At 38.3% G+C, this 18,973-nt stretch overlaps 1 protein-coding gene across 2 annotated transcripts in view; it reads right to left on the bottom strand.

Annotated features, from left to right (window-relative positions):
* Nucleotides 1-2,645: 2,645 nt before the first annotated feature.
* Nucleotides 2,646-18,973, bottom strand: part of JAG2 (jagged canonical Notch ligand 2) — a 108,984-nt gene continuing 92,656 nt past the window's right edge. For both annotated transcript variants that reach the window (XM_006112741.4, XM_006112740.4), the window contains 9 exons: nucleotides 17,968-18,084; nucleotides 16,906-16,933; nucleotides 15,597-15,682; nucleotides 13,228-13,341; nucleotides 12,927-13,042; nucleotides 9,047-9,295; nucleotides 8,428-8,559; nucleotides 7,113-7,269; nucleotides 2,646-4,712 (listed from right to left, as the gene is read on the bottom strand). In XM_006112741.4, the coding sequence (XP_006112803.2) occupies nucleotides 4,237-4,712; nucleotides 7,113-7,269; nucleotides 8,428-8,559; nucleotides 9,047-9,295; nucleotides 12,927-13,042; nucleotides 13,228-13,341; nucleotides 15,597-15,682; nucleotides 16,906-16,933; nucleotides 17,968-18,084 (1,475 nt within the window). In that variant the 3' untranslated portion in view covers nucleotides 2,646-4,236. The remainder of the gene's footprint in view (nucleotides 4,713-7,112; nucleotides 7,270-8,427; nucleotides 8,560-9,046; nucleotides 9,296-12,926; nucleotides 13,043-13,227; nucleotides 13,342-15,596; nucleotides 15,683-16,905; nucleotides 16,934-17,967; nucleotides 18,085-18,973) is intronic.

Below are 18,973 nucleotides of genomic sequence, written 5' to 3'. Positions count from 1 at the left end.
TGGTTTGAATTTCAAATGCACTGTTTTATATTCTCAGTATTTGCATGCCTTCCATTGCTTAGTGATGTCAACCATTGTCTAACTACTTGGCATGTTACAGCAATTATTTATATAAGCAAAATTAGCTTCACATATACCATTTGTTAAGAGCCAACTCCAAGCTCCGTGGTGGATTGCAAAAGACAGATGGAAGTTACAGGTTATATTTTGATACTGCTGCAGGTGTAAGTCATTGAGATTGCTTGTATTTGGACATCAGTCATCCAAAGCAGCCAGAAAAACACCCTCTCAGTGACTATATCAGCATTAACTTCTAATACTGAAGCCCTTCCCCAGCCTTCTGTGACAGGTAGCCACAAACACTGGTAGGAGAGCCTACAGGCAATAGGATGGAGTTTCTGCACCTTGAGAAAGGTATTTTATCTGACATGATCATCAGCGCCTAGTGCTGATCCCCTACTGCTGTGGAGAAGAGATCTCTTCTAGCTGATAGGATATCCTGGAGAAACCAAAATAGACTTTAGTCATAGAAGGAATAAAAAGGTCTCTTCGGTATAGCTTTGGGTGTTTTTTGTGGAGTCAAATTTGTTGCATGGTTCATTCACTTCACTGCCAGGGGTCAGGCTTATTAGTCTAAAGCAAAAGCAGATCACTCCTGAAGTATCTCAGAAACAGCTTGGCTATGTCTACACTGGCACCGTTTTCTGTAAAAGGGATGCTAATGAGACACTTCGGAATTGCAAATGCCGCGGGGGATTCAAATATCCCCCGCGGCATTTGCATGAACATGGCTGCCGCTTTTTTTCCGGCTCGGGGTTTTGCCGGAGAAAAGCGCCGGTCTAGACGGGATCTTGCGGAAAATAAGCCCTTTTCCAGAAGATCCCTTATTCCTACTATTCAAGGAATAAGGGATCTTCCTTGAATAGTAGGAATAAGGGATCTTCTGGAAAAGGGCTTATTTTCCGCAAGATCCCATCTAGACTGGCGCTTTTCTCCGGCAAAACCCCGAGCCGGAAAAAAGCGGCAGCCATGTTCATGCAAATGCCGCGGGGGATATTTGAATCCCCCGCGGCATTTGCAATTCCGAAGTGTCTCATTAGCATCCCTTTTACGGAAAAGGGTGCCAGTGTAGACACAGCCCTTTAGTTTAAGTCAACCAGTGTTAGCTCTTCAGTAAAAATGAATGAACTGCATTAAGACTGAATGTTGAATTTTCAGGAGATATAGGCTCCAGTGCCCCTGTTCTTCCTACATCAGGTGCCCTGCCACAGGTGCTAGGAGGTGACAACACTGAGTTCCCTATCTCACTACAGGAATATTAGTCTGTCACTGGAGGAACTATGTACAGTAGAACTTCACAGTTAGGAACATCTCAGGAATGAAGATTGTTCATAACACTGCACAAGACATTATGGCTATTCTTTCAAAAATTTACAACTGAACATTGACTTACACAGGTTTCAAACTTCACTATGCAAAAGAAAAATGCTTCTTTCCCTTTATTTTAGTAGCTTACATTTAACAGCACTGTACTGTATTTTTTTAAGTAGCTGTGCTTCTTGTATATTTCTAGTTCCAAAAGATGTATATGATTACTGGTCAGTTTGTAACTCTGAGGTTCTACTGTAGTATGTTAAAGGCACTGTAGATTTGCATTAATCAAATGAGTGATACTCTGTTTAAGATACATAAATTACTACAGGGAGCAAGGATATAGTTGTACCTAAAGCAGACCATAAAGCAATGTGTCATCATCTGGTACAAGGATTGGACAGAGAGGTTGAGGTCTGTTTATGAGAGTAACTTCTTTCTTAAAAAATAAAGGAAGTTTTACATTCACCCCATGTACTTAAAACACACAGCAGAATGATTTAGAGACTCCCATCAATGGATGAAATGGGAGTATAGCAATAGAAAAGTTTCTGTTTTCATTAGCCAACAGTTAAGCGTGCAGACCTTCCACATGGTGCTCTGTCCTGATGAACTGTATATCAACTGATAGCAGTCTTAGTGCTCCTGAAATTTAGATAAAGGCTTGAAGTCCAGAATTTGGTCTTGAAGTGAAAGGTAGATACAGTAGGGCCACCAGGTTCAGTTTCTATAGCTAGTTATTAAATGCTTCATCAATTGATCATATATTAAGATAGCCAGATGCACAAGATACTGCTACCATTTTTCTGTAAGTGTGCAGATGTTGCAAAAGCCATGGCTCTCTCTGAACAACCCTCAGCTAAAGCAGCTCTTTGATTCCATATTCCTCTTACCTCCTGACTCACTCAAATTTGAAAGGTGCTGCTGCAAAAGCAAAGTAAAAAGACTTTTTGAAGTAGCAGCTGAACCCAGTACTCTGGCCTCTCAAGTCTGCTGAAGTCATCTAGTAGACTGGGTATAGAATGCATGTTGAAAGAAAAAACAATTTAAAATATATTACACACAATGAGGGAATCATTTTATTAGATTATGGAAGACAGCAGCATTACAGTACAAAAAGTTACAAGGGTAGCAGAAAGTATTTTTGGTTTAAATACTTCGGATTATACTGGGGAACATGAGAAGGATAGTACCCTTTCTTAAACTACCTCCTAAACCAGGTTATCAAAATAAGTTTTGAATATTCAGCACGAGTAAAAAAGTTACAAACAACATTGGTATAAAATGCTTTAATAAATAGTTTTCTTCTGAAAGTTATTTAAGAACATGTCAAACAAAATGTACTAAACAGAAGATCCTGCAAAACAATTCCTGTGTTCATGTACAAAATAATTGGGTTTACATGTTTACATTGTTCATTGGCCAGGGCTTATACTTTGATAAACAACCACTCACTGTTAAGATAACTAAGTGTATGTAGTGTTATGTTTTTCCAGTAATTAAAATAAATGTATAGTTTGCCCAGTTATAGCAATAATAAAGCTTTTAAAAGTAAAAAACAAAATGCACAAGCCTTCCATTATGAACAACTATTTCTCTTGAGGTTCTCCATCCTCTGACTTTGTCAACCTTTTTCTTAGAGCGATAGATGAATAAGCACAACAGAAACAAGAATGAGAAAAATATTGTTCCCTTCATTAGGCCTGTATTTAAATGCAAAAAATATGTAATACCACATGTAGTTAACATATTCACAAAAGAAAAACAATGCCTTGCTATGTTGTACTGTACAATATATGCACCCTTTAGTGTTCTGGAGATGGGAAGAACTGGGGTAAAACAAACGTTTTTGAATCTATTTACATGTAAAATGGTTGTGTTCCGATGTAAATACAAATGACTAACAGATTCCTAACATTGATTGTATTAACTAACATCTTCTTCTAATCTGGACATAATACAAAAAAGTTTTATAAATTGCCATAAAACCTCCCTTTCTGCAACATAAATTAAAGGAATGACGTAAAAAAAGACCAAAATATTTTAAGTTATTAAATCAAATATACAGAGTGATTCATTTAATATATACATATTTACAAAAAAGCATTTTCACAATTACAAAATAAACCATGTCAGTTAGGGAAACCTAGAATTCTCACAATTTAACTATATCGGTATGGCAGTCTTTGACAGTTGCTATAGAAAAAGTTTAAATCTCAAGGCACTTGTCACATGCTTCAATACTGCAATTCTAAAATAAAACAAAAATAAAAAGGCCACTTTTAACCACAGTTGCAAGATCTCTATAATTTTTGTTCCTGTTACAAAGTGTGTAAGGCAAATTTGAAAAAAAAAAAAAAAAAAAAAAAACCCTTACAGAAGCTACTAAAGTAACAAGTGCAGTGAGCTGCCATTAATAGAGATTCGAAGTCAAGAAACAGTTTAAGTTCACACAATTTCCTCAGCCAGGAGGTTTTAAAGCCACCATTAAATTAGAGCAAGTAATAAAAAGAAATACATTCTGTAAACAGTGTACAGTCTCTTGTAATAAACTTTACACATATTGAAAATACAACCTCTCTCCTCTGCCACACAGCGAGTGTATTACAAGTAAACTTTACAAAAATAGCAACTATCAAAGATTACTCATTTTTTTCATGACAGTCATTGAATAATTTATACAAGGCTAAAGAAACAAAATAAACTTTATTTTATTATTATTTTTATTTATTTAACTTTTTTTACGCAAAATAAAGGAACTATGAACATTTGACTCCAGATATTTTAGTCCTTGATGAAAAATGGAGATGTCAATTCCCCTTCCCAAGAAATGTAGGTACAGGGCACCTACGTTCTGAATACAGGTTAGCCTCTACCGCCTTCAAAGTTTGACGCGTTCACATTTTTTACAGATCTGTTGTCCATTTTACTTATATGATGGGATTTCTTTGTTGGACTGATGTCTGATGTGTCAGATGCCTTTGCTGACAAAGATATTGTGAGTTTGTTTGTGAGGAATTTGTCCATTTCCATGACCTCTCTTTCCTCCTCCTCCTCTTCCTCTTCCTCATACTCTATATACTCCTCTACTGCATCACAAGTTCTTTTTTGAGGAGATATAAAATTTTTGCATTCATAATGAATGTCTTTGTTGCTGTAAGGCTTGTCTATAGGATTTCTTATGGGATTTAAAGGTGCCCATTGGTTATTGGTACTCTCCTCTCTTGGGGGGCGACTTCTCTCTCGTTCTTTTCTTCTCTTTCGAGTCCACCAGACACAGATGATTATACAAGTCAGCCATACAATACTAAAAACTACACAAAGTATTGGAACCAGATAATCTAGGGGACAAACCAAAACAGAGAGTCTGGTTACTGAAACTAGTTAGACAATGCTGAGTACCTGCAATAAGAAATATCTATACATATGCTCTTGGAACATCTTCTCAGAATCCTTTTAAAAAGAATTGAATTGCCACCCATATAGTAAGTTAATTTTGTGTTTGAAACACTAGTCCTTTTGAGTGGCAAAAATGGTTCCTAAGAAATATGATAGCCAAAAAAAAAAAAAAAAAAAAAAAAAAAAAATCAGATTTCTGTTCTAAGGGACACAGCTTCATGAAAGTATATCCATCATATGAAACACTATTAAAACTACACAGATGATTGACATTTGGATTGACTCCCGCCCCCCTCCCCCCCAGGTTACCTTTCAGGAAGCAAAGTTACATATGAACTATGTAGTCATTGTTCCTTTCTCTCTTTTTACTGCATGCTTTTATGCGATCGGAGGTATGAGAGATATTGACAGATAGCTATTTGCTAGTAAGCATAATTCTCCAAATACTTCTCTATATAGATTAAGCACTCTCTGTGTACCTCCACTGGAGTGAATAGAAACTATACTCTTTTCACATGTATCATGTTTTTTAAATATGTATTAGGTGAAATAGCCTGAAGTTTGTGAATTTAAAAACAGTGTATCCAGAATTCGGAGACGTAAAATTAATAAGCATAAAAAGTGCAAGATTTTAATTTGTTCCAAGTTAGTTATTGTTTTCCATGAGTGCAAATATATTACTCTTTATCATACTAGAAGTCAGTCAAAATAGCAGTTTTTCCCTTCGTCCCTTCCCTCTCTCCCTTTGCAGCAAGCCCCAATGAGTGTTTCCACAGCTGCATGAATACAGAATTATGGCAGAGAGCAGGCTATTCCATTTTAAAATCAATCTCTAGATCATTTACCTTGGAAATGAATTTTTGCTAGCTACTTTTACATCCAGTAGAGGATAATTTTCTATTTACTTCTCCGATGTCAGGAAGGGAAACAATTTTGGAGACAAATACAGAAGAGCAAGTTTCAAGAGACTTCAAAATATGGGGCGTTTTGTGCTTTTTTTGGTATGGCTAGGACATGATTTTGCAAAATTCTAGTCATAGGCTATGCCAGCCAACACTACATAGTCAGACTGTGTAGCGGGAATATCATGCAGTTGCCCTAGATAAATGTCAGATGAGGAAGAATTAAGTCAACAGCCTGTGTGAGAGGAAGATAGTGTTGACTCCTCAAGACGACATTGCTGATCATCTCATACACAATGCTTCAGATAGTCCTGGACAAAGATACTGGCCTTCAGAAGCAGCTGAAAGTTTAGAATAGGTGAGTGTTCTTAGGAGGAGATGGAGCAATCAGGAATCAACCACACTGCACTGACCATTTAAGGATGGAGTATTCGATTTAATGAGCCTTATATAATTATTCTGGCTTCATCCTCTGCAGCTTTCTACTCTCTTGGAGTAGTGGGAGACTAAGTAATTCCATTCCTTTAGAGAAAATCTCCTGGGATTCCAGAAAGTGTGAAAAGGGCAAGAGATATGGCAGCTGGGATTAAAGTCTGAATCTAACACTAGAGAATTCCTGCCCAAGAAAGATGAAATATATAAAAAAATTTTTGCTTCAGAGGACGTTGGGAATACATATGGACAGTGTGCCAAACTTCTTGAAAGATGGAATGTATCCCTCCCTCCAACAGTGAAAGCAATGAGGCAAGACGTGACTGACCAAGACTAATACCTATTAATAGAAGGACTTCCTAGATGAGATTCTGGAGAAGATGGGAAGAGACCAAGTACATCTACCATCATAAGGCTCCCATTCTGGGGAAGGCAGGTTGGGAGCAGGGGGGAAGATTACGGGGATTTTTCAAAACTGCTTCCTGCCACATGTAGTCCTAGTGCTTTATTTCCAAATGAAGGCTCCGTGCAGCAGTGCCATCTCCCCAGAGGCAGAACCAGAATACGAACTAACTGGATATGGCAAGCAATGATTGGTTATAGGAGGCCAGATGTTGGAAGTGATGGGTATCTAACTTTTATTGACATGACTAGGTACTGACAATTCTCAGCATCTTGCAAGACTGCTCCAATCATGACCTTTTCTGCTCCTGGGATGGAGACTTGGAAAGTTACACTATATGTTTCACTGGTGCCCTTTCCCCAGTTTTCTCATCTAGAACAAAGTTGAAAAAAAAACCAGAGGCAACTTAATGTGCCAGTAAAATGGCGTATTTGTTATAATGCAGGAAACTGGGATCCTGCTACAAAAATGAAGCAGAGAGATGATTACAAGATGGCTTTTTAATGATTGACTGCTACTGCCCTCGTGACAGCACGAGGAATAAAAAAAAGAGGTAGCAACAGAGCACTGAGTATGCATAGAACACCCATGTATCTTCAACTTACCTGATGATGAATGTCCAACAACTATGGTCTCTACTTTGACTTCAGTAACTGCCAGCATAACAGTGCTGTTTTGCCGTTTAGTGATTGCATTTACTATTGTATTGGCAGCATTCTGTATTAGACTGTTATCTTGCTCATCTTGGTGTGGGATAAAAGACTAAGAGGGACAAATCATAAAAAGCATTTTTATATTTTCAGCTCTGTACTTCTCTATATAACGATCAATCTTAATTAAATTAGTCACACAGATTGCTTTCAGTGTAACTATCAGTTTAGAAAAACATCCTGATTTACTGTTTCCACTGGGTGGCTGGTTCATCTTGAAGTGCTATGCAAATATTAGGACAGTAATATACGCTAAATCTACCATATGGCAGGAAACCGCTTTCCCCTGCTATATGGCAAAATAAAGGTAGCAGACCTCCATACTACTTACGCCACCAAGACAAACTTAGGTCATAGTGTAATGGGTTTCAAGATATCACAATAGGAGTTTGTGCTAATGACATAATCCATTATATTTAAGATATGCAGGTTCCCCTACTCGGATCATAGCTCAGCATGCTCTTTATTAGTACTGGTACCCAAAGCCTAGCTCAGACTTTCCAATACCACACCTTCTGGCTGGATGTGCTGTTTTTACTACCTAAAAGCAACTAATGAAAGAGATCCTGCACAAACTTCCTTACAAGGAACCAAAAAGTTCAACACACGAGTCAAGTTTCACTTTGCTAACTCATATCCCTGACAGATTCCCCTCCATCCCTTGATTGTTTTCAATGTTTCCTCTGAGCATCCTAGAAGCTGAGGCTATCTTTACCATTGCACCGTGGTGTCTGACCAGTTCTGAAGCAGTAGCAGTGGCTACTGCTTTAGTGAACTAGCCACACTTAACTGGCCAAATACCCACATATGGCTAGTGGCTAACATGTTGGACACCACGGGTATCGCAAATATACAGCAGCCCTAAAAGTCTCTTTAGTCTACTGACGTGCCCCCCCCACCATAATGTTTTGCCCTCAAGGACAACCTAGTGTCTGCTGAAATTCTCAGTAGTGCCAGGTGATTGTTTTTGTGATGTGGACACACGTGCACTAGTAATTGTACTGAACTTGTTTCATATAGATAATGTAGCTTAAACAGTAAGATGTCAACTTTCTGCCTCTTGAGAACGGAGTGTTTTAATATAGAGTCAAGCTTTAATACAAATACTGGATCCATACTTAAATGAAACACATTTAAACCACTCTTCACATTCAATCTAACTAGACAAACAGTTTTCATGTTTAGTTCAGAAGAATAGTTTAGTACTTACAATAGCAACTTCCACAGCATTCTCTGTGGAATATGATAGATCACACAATACTATCAAAGTCCTGTCCCTCGAAACAGTCCGAGTGGCTGGTAAATATCGAATTTCAGCGCAAATGTTTTCAATGGTAGTGCCCTATTAGAAGTAAGATAAATCATGCCTTTTAATGGAAGTCAAAAATTGTATTTAAAAAGCTACTGGTTCCTACAGTTTTAACATTAATGCATTTTACATAGTCATATGAATTCTGGCAAAAACAAGAATATGACAGATTCTCTGGTCTGTTCTAGCAATATTTGGACCAAACCAGAGCAGTTAGAACATCATATACTGCTAAGTACATATCCAGTTTTGTATACCGGGGTAAGAAGAAACGTTAAAATAAGTCTTATTTAGCCTGGTGAAGTACGCCATGCTTTTTTTTTTGTTTTACCATGGCTGAATGACAACATAATGGAGCAAAGGTCTTAGATTACAGCTATAGGCATAAGATAATAAGTTTTGTAAACAGAGGAAGTAATAGACATTAATAAAAACTATGTCTTACATGCATCTACCCAGGATATATGTCAGAATCCAGTGTTTCTATACTACTGGGCAAGTATAACAATTTTGTTCTCACCTGGGGAACTTTGTCTCTGTTAAAAATTAGAGTAATTCTGGCACAGTTATTATCTAAATAACCAGAACTGGGTGGGCACTTGATATTGACAGGTAGTGGCTCCGATGTGCTGCATTCTCCCCAGTTGATGCAAGGTGGTTGAAAACATTTGATATACATTATTTCTTGGCATTCTTGACCCATGGGACACCAGTTATTTGTGTGATCCTGATGTTTTTGTAATAAGCATGGTTTACTCCCACACCATACCTAGAAATTAAAGGACATGAAAAAATTCCTTTAGCTATCAAGGATTAGCTACAATAGTGCATTACAACTATAATTTACAGTAGTTACCTGTTACCCACAGAGTATGGTAATGATCAAACTCTTATTTTTACTGAAAACAGTTATTTCTACATTTCATATGCTATAGCTAATATAATGTGCTTCAGATTGAGGTACTAGTGTTAAAGTCTTGGCCACGTTTTCCTAGTGTAACAATGATGATCATACAATCACCACCATCATCTTACAAGGCTTTTCATACAAAGCACTTTAAAAGGATGCTATGTATTATTAGCCCCATTTTAAGGAAAATGAGGCCCAAGTCATCTAGCACACTAGCAGCAGTACTGGGGATATTATTTATATTACTATAGCTCCTAGGGCAAGGACCCATTATGGTAGGCACCATACAAACAGAAAAAGAGAGGCCATCCCTGCGCCTGTGAACTTACAAACAAATGGAAATAGAACATACAGAGAGAAGTCGAAAAGAACAGTGAGACACTTTTGATCAGTGTGATGGACAAGAGTCTCAGCACTCCAGTAGCCTATGTGGTATCATGTCTTTCCTGTGATATATATAAAAAAAAGTTCTAAGGAGGAACTTTCAGAATGATAATAGTTAGTCCTTCAGATACGTTGTGGGGTGTTCCATCTAGTAGGTCACATTATCTCTTCCTGGTAACAGTCCTCAGGACTAACTATGGGATGTGAAGTGACATTTGGGGGAATAAATAGCTTGCTATATCTTCAACACACCTCATTCCTGCTCCTTACAAAAAGGTACTGTAGGCATCTTGTTACTGAGATGTCATACCACTCAAGTACAGCTATACTTCACCTGTAAATAGTGTATATCAATGTTATACAGCCTGTTCTGCTAAGAACAAGTGTGGAGTTTTTGGAAGTCAAGACTCAACAGCAAGAATACAGAGACATTTCAGTGCCCTGAGACTGACGAGACAAGATGGGTAAGAGGCAATATCTTTTACGAGAACAACTTCCATCAGTGTGTTTGAGAGAGAGGCTTTCAAGCCAACTCAGAACTTTTCATATGAAAGATACTACCTCACCCATCTTGTGTCTTTTGCAATTAAGGAAATGTATATTTTGTTCCATTATGAACATATGTCTCTCACTCACTCACTCGGGGTATGTCTACACTACAGCACTAATTCGAACTAACTTAGTTCAAATTAACTAATTCGAATTAAGATAATTCGAACTAGTGCATCTAGACCTAAAAACTAGTTCGAATTAGCATTTTGCTAATTCGAACTAGCATGGCCACATTGAGTGGACCCTGAACCGAGGTTAAGGATGGCCAGAAGCAGTGCTGGCAGGGCATCAGATTAGGACTTAGAGCGTGGAGCTGCTGTCTCAGGCTAGCCGAGGGCTGTGCTTAAAGGGACCCGACCCCCCACCCCGGACAGACAGTTCTCAGGGGTTCCCTGCTTGCAAGCAGTCCTGGTTTGGAGTGCCCTGAGTGCCCACACTCGGCACATCACAGCACTCTGTCATCAGCCCGGCTGCACTTGCCGCAGGCTGCCGTACGGGGAGGAGGGTGAATCGGGAGGCTGCAGGAAAGCTTCTACCCTGAGGAGCCTGCAGAGCCACCCCAGTCCTCACCATCGGGGGCTCGTACCCCATTTCTCCCTCACCTCCTTCCACTTACCCCTCCTTAGCCCCCCTTCCTGATGTACAAAATAAAGGACGTGTGTTCAAAAATAGAAACTCTCTTTATTGAACAAAACTCGGGGAGACTGGGAAAAGGAGGTGGGAGAGGGGAAGAGAGAGGGTGGGAGAGGGGAGGGCAACTAAAATGATCAGGGGTTGGGAACAGGTCCCATATGAAGAGAGGCTAAAGAGACTGGGACTTTTCAGCTTAGAAAAGAGGAGACTGAGGGGGGATATGAGAGAGGTCTATAAAATCATGAGTGGTGTGGAGAGGGTGCATAAAGAAAAGTTCTTCATTAGTTCCCATAATAGGAGGACTCGAGGACACCAAAGGAAATGACTAGGTAGCAGGCTTCAAACTAACAGAAAGTTCTTCTTCACAAAGCAAATAGTCAACCTGTGGAACTCCTTGCTGCAGGAGGCTGTGAAGGCTAGAACTAGAACAGAGTTTAAAGAGAAGTTAGATAAATTCATGGAGGTTGGGTCCATGGAGTGCTATTATCCAGGGGGTAGAAATGGTGTCCCTGGCCTCTGTTTGTGGAAGGCTGGAGAGGGATGGCATGAGACAAATGGCTTGGTCATTGTCTTCGGTCCATCCCCTCCAGGGTACCTAGTGTTGGCCGCTGTCGGCAGACAGGCTATTGGGCTAGATGAACCTTTAGTCTGACCCAGTACGGCCATTCTAAGCTCAGGGTTGGGGGTCTCGCTGGACCACCCTGATTTTCATGCAAACCTGCTCCTGGGTGGCCAGGCTGGCAGCTATCCTGCCCTAGACGGCCGCTTTCCTGTGCCTAGTGCGGAGGTCATGGATGAGGTCCACGATCTCCGCACTAGACCAGGTGGGTGCCCGCCTCTTGCAGACCTGGGCAGGCTCCCGGGAGCCGCCAGCCTGGTCCCAGGAAGAGGCGGAGGGCTGGGTGGCAGCGGGTGGCCGGCTCGTGCCAGGCCAGGTGCAGGGTCTGCTGGGTGGGTGCTGGCAGGCTTGCACCTGACACGGGCACCGTAGCCAGACCGTGCCCCTTTAAGGGCTCCGGGGCCGGGAGGGGGGGCAGAAGAGTTTCCCTGGTGGTGCCCAGAGTGGCTACCAGGGAAAGCTGGGGAGGGCTAGCCTCCCACTAGTTCGAATTAAGTGGCTACACAGCCCTTAATTCGAACTAGGCGTTAGTCCTCGTAGAATGAGGTTTACCTAGTTCGAATTAAGCGTACCGCTAGTTCGAATAAAGTTTGAACTAGTGGTTTGCCTGTGTAGCGCCTATCAAAGTTAATTCGAACTAACGTCTGTTAGTTCGAATTAGCTTTGTAGTGTAGACATACCCACATTTACTATGATCAAGTCTATCTTCAGTTTAAAAATGTATGTATAATTTCTTTGCCCTCGAGACACGTGCAGCTAGACAAAGAATATGAAGGCAGCTAGATTTACTGCTGGACCGAAGTGGTTAGAAATCTTAGAAGGGAAAACAACTTAAGATGGTTTTCTAAGTTTTGAAGGAGACTATACTGTAGTATAGTATTACTGATATTATTGATACTCCTCTGAATTATATAGGTCTCACAAGCAGTGAGCTTAGTACTTTTTTCATAGTTCATCTGAAAAGCCTGGTTATGTTAGTACACAAATCCAACTGTACAGTCCTGAACACAAGCACTGCATTCTACTGACAGTTCTTTGAAAAAAGCTCTGAAGATTGCTATATGTAACATTCTGAAGTGGAGAATAATGGGCAGATGATGCATTCAAAATGAATTTATCATGCATCTACCATTATCCACATAATACACAAGATGTATGTAGAGAAGGATTGATGTACATGAGGGCAAGAAAACAGAAAGAAGTAGTCTGAATACTAACAACTTGCACATTAAGAAATCCAGGTACAGAAGTACAGCTAGAAGAAAAGCATTTCAGAAGACTATTTATAGGTCAAATCATTACTTTGGTGCAGTCAATATGTCCATCCAAACAGTGGCAGTTGTTGCATTCTTGATCCCATCTGCTGCCATGGGGAAATGACATTCCTTTAAGCCAGCAAGATTTTCCAAAGCCAATCACTTTTAAAAACAAAATTAAGTACAGTTAGTTTTGTAAAGTGTCACAACTGAAAAACACAGAACTAAACCAAATTATAAATTCTACTTTATCCAAAACAAGAAACAGCCTTACACAAGATCTATATTAGTTATGAAACACTTATTTGGTTCCACAGCTAATCTTCAAATAGTTTTTAAAAAGTTACCTTCTTGGCATCTAGGACCTATTCTTCCAGGAGGACAGGTACACCTGTATCCATTTATTTCATCTATACAAGTGGCACCATATGCACAAGGGGAGGACTGGCATTCATCAATGTCTAAAGGAAAAAAAAGCAAAATAGTCAGTGGCAAAGAATCAGCCAATTAGATTAAATGTCTAATTACAAGCAAACAAATAGGGCAAGATCTGCCATCTTCACTTGTAAGGGATGTTTTGCTATGTGTCTGTTTAAGAGATCATTTGACTTTTGTGCTACATGCAACAGCTGCTTAGTCTCAGCAGTACGAGCCTTCTCAAAATGCATGTCTGTTAATGCAGACATCTGAATTCAAGCACTAAGCAGTAAATTGGCTTGATTGTGTTAAAACAAATGGACTTTGTTAGTATAATTTGGCTCATCGTAAATGATGAAAAGTATTGTTTACGAGTCTAATCTCTTATCCATACACCAGTATAATTTGATAGTAGGAGCGGAAAACAGAAAGAATTAAGAGTATAACAAAAAATTGAGCTAAATACCTCACTTTGAAAAGAGTTTAGAATCTTTCCTGCAATCAGAGCAAGAATGTTTTAAAAAGAAACTCATGCTTGGCCATAAAAAGGACATCCCTTTAAAAAAGGGATAAGGAATCAAATGCATTTGTAGATGCACAGAGAAAGCTTAAGTTTCAAACCCTGAACACTAAGGGTGATCTACACCACCAGTCAAGTTGATATAACTTGTGTTACTCGGGGTGTGAAAAAGCACCTAAAAAATGACGCTTACGGTTCTCACTGCAGTAGAGTAATTATACTAACAGTAAAGTGGTCTCCTGTTGGAACAGACTGTGCACTGGAGCAGCACAGCTGTATCCACGTACACTGTAGTGCAGACTTGCCCCGAATCCAACCATAACTCCCTTCACAGCATTTTCCAAGTCAAATGTTTCAAACATTATTTTACACTTATAAATTGAAATTTTTCCCCAGGATTCACCATCATTATACAAAAGCGAGTGTGGTTTTTAAGTTGTGGTTTGTAATGGGAAGTGAAAGTGGTATGGAACAGCAACATGACAGTTATCAGCACAGCTAATGGAAAATGCCAAGTGACTACAGAAGTACCAGTAGCTCTTATAGTCTGTGCTTACTACTAACCATTCTGTGCTAGATTCTTAGCAAAATCCTACATTTTATTATGAGAATAAAACAGTACCTCGACCTAGCAAGAAGAACATGTCACCACTCTTTGTTCCTTTCAAAAGAGTGCTAGTTAAGGCTGTCAAATCACCGGATACATATTGATCAACGTTTACTGTCATAATACCACTACTGTCATCCTAAAAAAAGATCAGGGTATAGCTTTATCCCTCACCCTATGGCTGGGCCCCAAGAGTCTGAAGCAGCCTTTGAGCTAATGGACCTGCCCCTGTATAAAAGTCCCAGGTTCAATATCTGCAGAAAATCTAACCATAGTTAGAAGTGGCATGACAGTTGCCAAGACATCAAGTAGTGAGCCTATTATTGCCTTTGAGAAATCTGCAGAGAGTAAAACCCAGGAACTCTGTGCCTAAAGGCATGAATCTCTATTGGCAGGACAGGTGTATAGGCACTGAAGCAAGCTATATGTGGTCTTGCCAATAAAGGGGACAAAGAGCCAAACTATCAGTATGGTTTACAGAGTATTAAAGATTTTTTTTCAATTAACTACAAAGTTCATGTTTCAGTGTAAGGTTAATAGTCATTCTGTGTTTCAATTTCCCACATGAAGCAGTTAGTTTTTGCATTTCTCATGGTCAATATTGAAGGATAGCACTAAACTCCTTATCCTAAGGACGATTACACATGAAATGCATCAGATTTGCAAGCTTGTTACTATAGTCTACCCCAATCTTTTCATTTTGGTTAGTTATGTAATATCTAACTCATTATGTCAGCAGCAAAAAAAAACCAGAGGCAGAAATGCAAAAGTTATTTCTGCTAAGAAGTCATTCATTATGGTTTAAAGCATAAAAATACAAAAAGCTGCTCACTTTCACTACAAAGAGAATGGCAGGAAACAGACGCACAGACAAAAAGGAAAAGACCAAAACACCTACATAAAATCTAGCAACAGATCTTTTGAGTACAATTGAAGCCAAGTCATTTTAGTGGCATTTATCAAATGAATAAAGGGATTCTGCATCAGACAAAAGAGCCTATTATTTACAAGGTGAGGATCAGTGTCTATGAATAATTCAGTTACCTTCTGCTTCATTATTTGGGGTACTGCTGACCTAAGCTTAATGCATGAAATGTCAAAGGGTCAAGATAACAAAGATTTTGGGCTGTGATGGCATGACCTCTCAGTCCTTCAGCCACACAGGTACTTACTAATTCTGCAGTCTGGACCAGCAAACCCCGGAGCACATTCACATCGAAACCAATTCACACCATCTACACAGATGCCTCCATTGTAACTGTAAAAATAATAAACCTATCATTACAAAGACTGCTCTCAGGGTAGATTCACAGGCTCAAAGATAAGCAAAAACCCTAGTTCTTTCACATAACAAGCCTGTTCAAATGCAAATTTCTATTGTCTCTATTCATGGTATTTTCTCACTGTTCAACAATACAGAATTAAAAAAAATCCTTGCTAATTCATAATACAAGTCTATTTAATAAGCTATATGCATTGTTTTGTCTCTCTAATTAAGCCTTTGTTAATTAAACCTTCTGCTGTCATTTAAAGGAATGATCTGTTCCCACTATCAGAGAAAGGTTATCTGGGATATCATTAGATAAATTATATTACTTGATAAATCATCTGATAAAACAATAACATTATAGAAACTGTGGGAAAAGGTATAATTAGGAACATTTGTAAAGATATGAACGCAGCATAACAAAAAAATGCAATAGCCGTGCACAAGATGTAAAACAGAAATTGGAGGTTTCCTCCCTATACTGTTTGGAAATGTACAAAATTCAGGGTTTGGATCAGAAAATGAGAACTTGCAAGATTTACTGGATATTTAGAATTTACATAAAAACCCCTCAGAAAATTATTAGAGTACCATTGTTAGTTGAAAAATGTTAGATAATGGACAAAATAATCTGAACTTTCAATGTAAGAAGAGATTTATATGTATGTATATACAGCTACTTATCAGATTTCATTAGCCATTTTAGAAGATTCAGAATCAATATCTGATCTTAAATTTTGTTTTAAAGTTAAGCAAAATAATTTTCAATAAATATGAACTAAAATTTTTGATAGGCTAATATTCTTCTATTGGGAAGTCTTCAATCAAATCCGATAGCAAATATTTTAATTTTGATCTTAATTGAGATTCACTAGATAAAATACTATTTAGCATTTCATTTTTTGACTGAGATTTCAAAAGTACTTCTGGCATGAATAGGCAACAAGACTTTGAAATTAATTCTTATAAATACTATCACTAATGAACTCTGAATTGCTCTATGGTTGGCAGAAAGCAAAAACAAAAAGGAAGCAAACAAACGAATAAACAAACATTTTGTTATAAAGAGACAATTCTTGCTGAAACTAAGTCCACGTCTAATGATTACAGAGCACTTCTGAATTATTGAAGTATGAATATTTTTTAAGAGTAACATATCAAAATATGCTTAAGTGCAGGGAAAAAATTAATAGAAGTATATTTTTAATACTTACCATGGATGGGGGTTGCAGTCATTGGTATCTATTTAAAAAAAAAAAAAGTATATGAATGGTACATCTATTTTAATCTGCAAAACTAAATCTATAATAAAACTAAAAACTTAAATGAAAAAAGCATAGTAATAAAGAAATTGTAATGTGGTATGAAAACACTACATAAAGACAACAGTAAAATGGTTTAATACTTGCTTTTACATTCAATGTAAGTGACAAATGCTAAAGACTGTATCTGGCCCATTTAATTCAGTGACCTTTGAACTCTTGTCTCAGTTGGATAGATCACAACAACTTCAGAGATTAAAGTGCTGTGGTTTAGCAACTAAAAAAACCTCAGACACCAAGACTAGACTATATGAACAATTGCAATGGTATTGTCTATTGCTAATTAAACCAGCCTCTACAAACAGTTCCTTCAAAGGAGTACTATTCATTTGACCTTTCACATGGATGTATGCAATTTAGTCAGATTTTTTACATTTTGTTTTACAAAGCCTTGCTCCTATAAGCAAATTCAGAATACAATACACCAGTATAATCAACTTTGAACAATCTAATGAAGGTATAATTTCAGAGTTGATTTAAGGTGAAAATTAGTTCAGATGCAATGTTTTCTTCAAGTTATGCCTTGAAGCAGCAGAAACACAAGCTTTGCCACACCTAAACACATCATGCTGGCGTGTCCCTACAATAGTGAAATGAAGAAAAATAAATGCTAAAATGTTTGGCTTAACAGAATATATAGTTCAGTCTCCTTTTCCACCTGCTACTAATTTTATAGACAAATGTTCAGAGGAAAAAAAAGTCTTTGTAAAATTTTGGAAATAAACTTTGCAAGATCATTTGTCCATAGGAAATTAAACGTTTATGTTGGCAAAAAATTAGGTGCAAAACAAACAAGCTCTCAGTTCATTAAATAAGTCTGTCCCCTCTAGCTACCTCCCACCCTGAATGATTCATACACGTAGGCACATGAACATTAACTAAACTAAAGCAGGTTTTTAACAGCTTTGTACCAAACATTCCTAACATCTTACAAGAAAAAAAGTGAAGTCTTACTCTGTGTGCATGTACGTCCTTCCCATCCTTCTTTACAGATGCAAGAAAAAGAATCGCCACTGCCAACACATGTTCCCCCATTCATGCAAGGGTTAGGAATACAGCTGCTGTTTTTAGCTTGGATTTAAACAAACAAAACAATTACATAAAGAACAATTTAAAAAAAAATCTAGATTTTAAACTTAGATCCCTGTATTGGTTGGTTCACAGGAATTGCCAAATGGTGTCAGACTCAGGGTCCATCTGGTGAGTGGCCAGTACCAGACAATGCAGGGGAAAGTTTAGGAATCAAGAGACAGGTAGATACAGATTATATTCCCATTTTAGGTCTGATCCTGATCCCTATTAGTCAGAAATTGCCTTAGGCATGAGGTTGAATAAACCTTTCAAAAATGATTATGACTAAACTCCGGATATTTTCTTATCCATTGAGGTATCCCATCTACAAGTCTTGCTAGTTTCTTGGTCTCATGCTCTTCCTGTGGCAACATCTAAGGACACATCGTGTGGTAGATATGAACGAAAATTATGATTTAAAATTGGAACATCAGAGCCAAATGGAATGAGTAAAACTGTGCTTTTTTTTGATCTCACATTCCTTGTGGAAGTTTAGTACTCAGAAAAACAGTTCTTCAGTTAGCAAGACTGATATCTTTCATTTGTTCACATATGGGTACCAAAACCAAACCAAACCCCCAACTCCACACAGCAATGCACGCTTCTCCACATTGCTCCCTAGGAACTTTTACCAGGGGTATCTTTTCCTGGAAGTCTTACGAGGTAGAAGTTACTGTCCTAATTGTAATACATATTTTTATTATATGAACATTCTACTGAGTGCTGGATAGAAATAACATTCCTGTTCAGAGCCTACATGAAAGGTATTAAAACATTTATGATCACTGGCAAACTGGATTAGACTTGAACTAGCCCCTCCCCCCGGATACCAGAATCCTCTCTGCCTCAGCCCATTCTTGACTACCACACATCAGTGAGTAAAGTTAAG

This window comes from Pelodiscus sinensis, chromosome 4 (genome assembly GCF_049634645.1).
Source record: "Pelodiscus sinensis isolate JC-2024 chromosome 4, ASM4963464v1, whole genome shotgun sequence".
In the NCBI taxonomy this organism is placed as follows: Eukaryota; Metazoa; Chordata; order Testudines; family Trionychidae; genus Pelodiscus; species Pelodiscus sinensis.
Note: the sequence above shows the minus strand (reverse complement) of the source record. Positions and strands in the feature narration are given on the sequence as shown.